Below are 7232 nucleotides of genomic sequence, written 5' to 3'. Positions count from 1 at the left end.
GAGGGATGGAGGGATGGAGGGATGGAGGGATGGAGGGATGGAGGGATGGAGGGATGGAGGGATGGGGGGTGGATATCATTATGGATATAAACACAGCAATGAATATATATAGGCATGTAGATACAGATGTAGCTATAGATACAGGTAAATAACTTGGCTATGTTTCTTCCCTGCTCAAAATGCCCTGGGCTCCCCGCTTCGCAGCCGCCTCCTTCTGATGGCTGCCCCTGTTCCCTCCCACTCCCCATTGCTCTCCCAGCCATGCCGCCCCCAGTCCCGGCTGTTCCTGCTTCGGGGTCTTCGCACTTGCAGCCCCTCTGCCTGGAAGGCTCTTTGGCTGGCTGACTTCTCACCCTCTAGGTTCCAGCTCCAGGGACCCCTCAGCGAGGTGGCTCTAAAGGGACCTCCTCTGCTTCCCCTTTATCATCACCTGTTCCCTCCTTAGCACCTGACGGGTTAGTTTCTGAGTTCACTCCTTACTTCATTCTCTTTCCCTCTAGACTGCCAGCCCCACAAGGCAGGGGCCTTTGTCTGCTCTCGCCCACGGCTGTACGTCCAGCACTTAGCCCAGGGCCGGCACGGAGAAAATAATCGATACATATTTGTCGAAGGAAGGAAAGATGGAATTCTTCGCAGGCTGTTGACCTAGCTCCTTTCATGCCGAGGAGATAAGGCAGGTGCCAGGTCGGGGGTGAGGCCGTGGGACTCGGCCTGGGGGCAGGAGACTTCTGCGTTCCCCTGACCCTGGGTACCCTCATTCTCGATTCCAGGGCTTGCTTTGAGGGCCAGACTAGCTCCCCTCTCTTTCACTCTCAGGGATGTGGCCTTTCCTTCTCCCAGGTCCCCAGCTGCCCCCCATTCCCGGCCTCTTTCCACCCTGGGTTTCTTGCCTGCTTCGGGGAGCTTGGGGAGGCTCAGGCCAAGTAAGGAAGCCAGCGCCAGGGGCTCTCAGCTTTTGTCCCTACTATGTGCTTCCTGAGCCCCTCTGGTGGATTTCTGCTCCCCTCTGTTGTCCCTGGGGCAGGTGCGCCCCAGCTGCCTCCATGGCCTGGTTCTCGACCCCCTCCTCCAGGAAGCTCTCCACCCTAGCACTGACGCCTGTCATGAAACCGCGGTGTGTGAGCCCAGTGTCCACTGCAGTGCCACCCTTTGTTCCTCAGGCAGGTCCTCATCCTGGGCCGGTGCCTCCCACAGGGGCCTCCCCTCTTCTCCAGCCAGGCCTCCTCCCACACTCCTCACCCACCTCCGTCTTACCCCTCCGGTCAGAGCCATTTCTCAGCCAGTTACTAGGATCACAGGATTGGGAGTGAGACAGACCTGAGTTTAAATCCCGTCTCAGTTTCAGTCTCCCCAGAAGCAGACCCTCGGGGAGACCTTAAGGAGATGCAGGGAAACTGGGCGGAGAAAAGGGAAGTGGCACAGGGGAGCGGGCGGCCCACCCGGCACTGCTAATCCTGGGAACACCTCACTAATCCTGGGGCGAGGGAGCTCCCCCAGGCACGGAGACATGGAGGCCTGGAAGACACCTGAGTTCCCTAAAAGAGCTGAGAGATGTGGGCTGGGCACTGGCAGGGTCTGCTCTAACTGCTCTGCTGCTGAGCTGTGTGACCTTGGGTGAGTCACTCCACCTCGCTGAGCTTTAATTTCCTCATCTACAAAATATGGATAGTAATTTCTGTAGGGGTTGAGGGTCAGCGAGAATACGAGATGAGGCACAAAGAGCCCTCGGTATGGGGCGGGGCGGGCGTTCAGCAGGCTCGGCTAACAGTCTGGCATCTTCGCTTTAACCTCACATCGGCTCTTCCCTTTCCTGTCTGGAACGAGGCCCTTCTCTCCTTTTACCTCCCCTTTGCCTTCTGGCCCAGACTTCTGTTTTCCAAATGGGTGCCCTAGATTCTGTCTGTGGTGTCCCCCAGAGTGAGGCTTATGAAGTCAATACATCCTAAGCCGCCAGGAGCATTTACGGCTCGGACAAATCTTGTCCGCTGCCACCTCCCTGACTTGGCCAGTTTGACCCACTTGCTGTTCTGCCTTTGGGCCAACATCTGACCCAGGCCTGGACTTGAGCTGAGGTCCACCTGCCCGTCTTCAAATGCTCCAGCCTCCCTCTCGCTTCCTGGGCATTCCCGCCCCCAACGCGAGGGCCGTGGCTGCCGTGTGCAGAGCTCCAGCCTCGGTTTCCCCATCTGTAGCACGTTTCTGTGGGAGAAAGCCAGGGTGCAGGGAGAGGCTGGCCTGGCTTATCTCCAGGGTTCTTTCTCCTCAGAGTCTGTAGCAGAGGCTCCTGAGGAAGAGGCCACTTACGGGCGGGGTATCGCTCATGGCGGCAGTCCAAGCGCAGGTCCTCCTCCTCGTTCCCATCCCCTTTCTCAATCCTGGAAAAAAAAAAGGACACAAGAGCCTGTGTGAGAGAAAGAGCAGGCTGAGACGGCAGTGACCCAGGATCTGAAGGAGGGCAGCTCTCCAACCCCGGAGAACCTTTCGCAAACCGGCTTTGTGCCCCTGCCCATGAGTCCCTTACTAAGGTGGGCGTCATTATCTCTACTTTATTGATGAAGAAACTGAGGTGCTGGTAGGTGACGTGACTGACCAGGTGCCACACAGCTAATAAATTAGAGGTGGAACAGGGATCTAAACCCATGTGCTCCCACACACAAAAAAATTCAAGTATGTGCAAATGGTAAATTACAAAAGAATGTGTACAGTTAGGTTTGTTTCAAAATTATGTACTGATATTACGAAAAATTATTTGAGTGAATATGTACCAAAAGCTTAATGGTGATTAATCTTAAATAATGACAATATAGTAGATAAAATCTGAAGCCTTCTTTTTCAACTTACCTCTATTTTCTGACTTGGGGGCAATGGACTTTTTTCAGCAGCGTCACCTTGCTTAACCAAATTAAAACATTTCCTAACTATTTCTACATATAAACAAAGCCCTGGGCTTCTGACATCTGGCACAGCGCTCTTTCCCACCAACATGAGTTTCTCATGTGTGGCACCTCAAGGTCGCCACAGTTCCAGAGGGGGCTGCCTCCACTGACGTGACAGGAGATGACAAGCACGGAGCAGAGCCTGGCTCCAGACCCAGACCCTCACCCCACCCCCACCGATGACCGACCCAGAGGGAGCGGGCAGGGCCGCGTGCCCACATTGCACTCATCCATTCGTAACCCCAACAAATCCCAGAGCTCCGTGTGGTCCAGTCCAAACGTGTATCACATCACCCTCGGAGAAAGTCTGGTTCCCTGACGTAGAAACCATCGTAATCATTACATCGCCGAACGCGCCCCCAGCTCTGCACCTGCGGCTGCACCTCCTCCACGCCCCTTGGCCTTCCGCCCTCCTCGCAGCTGTCCCGAAACCTCTCTTGCCCCATGTCTCACTTTCGGTGCTTCCCCTAAACTCTCCGGCGCCCTCTGTGTCATCTCCCCATTCCTCCGCTCTGCTTTTCTTTCCACTGCGACCCTCTTCGCTCTCATGCAAGGAAGTCTCAACCCTCCAGTGCCTCACCCCTGTTTTCTGATTCTTTCCATCTCCTCTCATTCCTGATCGCTCAGCCATGGTGTGCAGAGGCTGGAGGACACGTGGGGAAGGTGGTAAGTGACACGCAAGCAATGCCAGAAATATACGGCCTTAGTAGAAGGGGGAGGAACACTCTGCACTGGCAATTTTGGTCCTCCCAGGTCACTCATTCGATCCCCCGACAGGAACTCCCCGAGGCTCTACCCTGTTGGTTTGCACCAGATGCTGTGTGGGGGACAGTATGTCACTTCATGGTCTCTGCCCCCAGAGAGCTTCCCGTCTAGTAGGAAGACAAGCTCACGCTTGTGTTAGAAAATGACAGGCGTTGGCCAAATGCCACCTGAGGGTTGCCCAGGCTGTCCGGACTAAGGGACCAGGCCTGAGCTTCTCAGGGAGCAAACTCTGAACACAGTCTTTGTTAACTAATATCTTCTGTGGCCTGGGTGGCCCCAGATGGCAGAACAAAGCCTGAGTGTTGATGCTATGGGAAGGTTCAATATAAAGAAAAATGTCCCTTTTTTTTTTTTTCTGGCTTTTAGTGGAAACATCTTTGTTATTTTCTTGATAGCACAGGTTTGTTCCAAAAAAAATTTTTTTTCCAACCCATAAAGAGAGCCAGAGCTCCCCTATAATTACACCTTCACATAGCAGCACCACCACTGTTAGCAGTTTCATGTTTACCTTTTCAGAATTAATACCTTTTTATGTAAATTGTCTCAAATTAAACCTATTTTTTATAACCTGATTTTTTAACTTGTAGATTTCCAACATCTCTCTATAGCAGTATACATTAATCTCACTCATCTTTTTTCCTTACAGTTGTTTTTAAAAAAATAATATTCATATCCTATTGATAAACGTTTAGGTGTTTTCCAGTTGTTTCGCTCTTCCAACTAATGTCGCATATGGATCTAACGAGAACTCTAGTTGAGTCTCCCACCCACAGAGGTGCTTAAGGCCGGAGTGTCACCAGTCATGAAGCTGCAGCTGGATTCAAACACTGGCTGATAGGCTGGACCAGAGGGCCTCATTGCAGAGGGCCACCTGCCCGGCCACGCCCAGGGCCTCTGGGTCAATAAATGCCAGCCCCACCATGCACTGGGCCTCCCACATCTGCCTGTGTTTCACAGCCTTAACCTTGAACTGATTCCTTGATCCTCCCACGCTCCCTGTTCTCATGGCTTCTTATCCTGAGATCATTTTCCTCTACACCTCATGCTGGCACCTCCTTGGGCTCTGCTGAGAGCCTCAGCCGTGGAAGAGGGGCCAGTGAGCGAAGGAGCTGACGTTTAAGGAGAGAGCCAGCCCTGTCTGGCATGGTCCCTCCTCTCCCTGATCACTCAAACCTTGCTGCTAAGATGCCCAAAGTTCAGTCGTTGACATGTCAAAGAACGGGAAATAGTCCAGCCAATGTTTCTCAGCTTGGAGTCCCACTGAAGTCACCTGGGAGTTTGCAATGTGCAGCTGGGTTTGAGAGAACCACTCGTGTCGGGACCAGCAGAGGCTTTACGGAGGAGGCGACATCGAAGCTGCATGAAAGCTCACGCGATGTGCTCAGCTCTCAGAGAGGGAGCCAGGATACACGCCCGGGTCTGCCTGTCTTTCTGCTGTGCTGTGTTTGCCATTCTGGAAAGAGCTGGTTTCCTTGCACAAATGCAGCCCTCACTACCAGATTCACCAGTGAAAATAACAGATCTGCGGGATCTTGACAGCTGTCTGGTGAGTGGCTAAGGCTTGGCGGCAGGTATGGCAAGGGCTGACGACCCTCTCACTAGTCCCCGGTGCTTCCTGGCAGGAAACGTGGAGGACCAGGGCATGCTTTGGGCGCAACTGAGACCTCGGGCCCTGCAGTGAGGAGGGATGAAGGCTGAGCACAGCTCTGCTGTTCACAGACAGCATGATCTCGTGCAGCTCACCTGCCTGAATCGCTGTGGTGCTGAGTTTGCTACATGGCGGTGGGCGTAGCTGTGGTGGTAGGAGGGACAGGAAGGACACCCACCACCGCTCCACTGCTTGCTGTGGGGACTGGAGCCCAGGACCTGCACAGAACGGGGACTCGGAACGGGTTAGCCACTACGATTTTTACACTTGTTCGATCGTTGCTCTTCCCCAGACATTTTAAACTCAGAGAGAAGAATGGAGTTTATCTCGTTCTCCGCTGTGCTTGGCAAAAAGATTATCGAGGAATGTCAGACGAGAAGAAAATAGAGAGGGAAATGGAAGGGAGGTGAGCAAATGAAGACAAGCAGCGTGGGGCGAAGGGCAGCCCCCTGGAGAGGCAGCTCGGGGTCACCTGGGGTGCTGCGCTTTGCGTAGAAAAAAAAGGAGCGACTACAGATGTCACTAGGTGACAATGTCCTTTGATGTGAACTGTAACCTTGCACGAAATATTACATGCTTTCTGAGGACGGGCTTTTTTTATTTTTTTTAACGATGGTGTGGGAAATTGCCCACAGGTCTAGATAAGTGCTTTGAAGGGCGTTGGTGGTGCTTTGGGGTGACCAGCGCACAGAAGGGGCAGCAGGTGGGACCCTGGGAGCCTCAGGCCCCTCGTCACTGGCTGTGCTGCTCCCCTCCTCAGGTCTCCAGCGTCTCTTCTGTGAGCTATTTGAGTCTTGACACGTCCCTGCCTGTCCTCTCCGAGTCTTGATTTCCTCGTCTGATGAGTGGGCACAGTAATGCGCCTACCGCGTAGGGTGGCCGTAGGACTGAGTGAGTTAGAAAATGCTTTAGATCATCAGTTTAGAGCTCTCAGAGCCCCATTTGGCACTTGGTGCTGTCTTTACTGTTATTACGATCGTCATCGTCATCATCCTTGACGGCCTGTCACTCTGCGACTCCACTCCATAGTTCCAGATGTGGAAGGATATCATTTCAACGCATTAACCAGCCCCCTAAAAACCCCAACGCCCCTCCCTTCCATGCTATCATTTCGACCTGAGCCACTTGTTGCCTCCGGAAAAGTGAGGTTTTGGAAGAAACAGAAACAAGGCTCCAAAGTATCAAGCACCTCTGGATCAAGAGCAGAAGGAACCCACTGGGTCACAGCACAGCCTTCTGTCCCAGCCCCAGAAGAGACAGAGTCTCCCCAAACGGGGGAGTCAGAGCAGAAGCTCAGACTGAGACGATGCCGTGGTCTCAGGAGAGGTGAACGGGCCCCAGGGGAAGGTGACAGTAACAGAGGTGCCCACTCAGACTCCTAAGGGAGAGACAAACGAACTGGTAAATTGTTTAAATTGTTATTTGGGGTCGATTTATACCCATTCTATTTGCATCCTAACCACAGAGTCACCCCCACATCATCATCATTACTATCATCCCCACATTACAGACGTGAGAGAAGTATAACTTACAAAGTTTAGTGGTGTGCTTGCAAAAGTTAACAACTGGCTCACAATGGAAAGAAAGAACCCGTCCGCAGTGTTTGTGGACTTCTGTGGGGTGACTGCTCCCAGCATGGCTGATTTGAAGCTACTGATTTGCAGCTGGCTCGCGGCAGGGCTGTGACTCGAACTCGGGTTTATCGGTCCCTGGAGTTGGAGCGAGTTTCCACTGTGTCCTGCAGATTGCTGGCTGGCAACGGGACTCGCCCTGGACATACCTATGCTATGGGGGCCTGTGGAAAGTGGGGCCGGGGACCATCCAACTCTAGCTCCCAGAACTGCCAGCAGATGTGCAAACAACTGTGTGGAGTGTGACCACAC

The 7232-nt window shown here is 53.2% G+C and overlaps 1 protein-coding gene across 1 annotated transcript in view; it reads right to left on the bottom strand.

Moving 5' to 3' along the window:
* The window catches only part of GSG1L (GSG1 like), a 78758-nt gene that overhangs the window by 10727 nt on the left and 60799 nt on the right, over positions 1–7232 (bottom strand). The window contains exon 4 of the mRNA XM_011376724.1: positions 2305–2375. Coding sequence (XP_011375026.1) covers positions 2305–2375 — 71 coding nt within the window. The remainder of the gene's footprint in view (positions 1–2304; positions 2376–7232) is intronic.

Source organism: Pteropus vampyrus, unplaced genomic scaffold (assembly GCF_000151845.1).
Source record: "Pteropus vampyrus isolate Shadow unplaced genomic scaffold, Pvam_2.0 Scaffold303, whole genome shotgun sequence".
Classification (NCBI taxonomy): Eukaryota; Metazoa; Chordata; class Mammalia; order Chiroptera; family Pteropodidae; genus Pteropus; species Pteropus vampyrus.
This window is presented reverse-complemented; position numbering and strand designations above follow the sequence as displayed.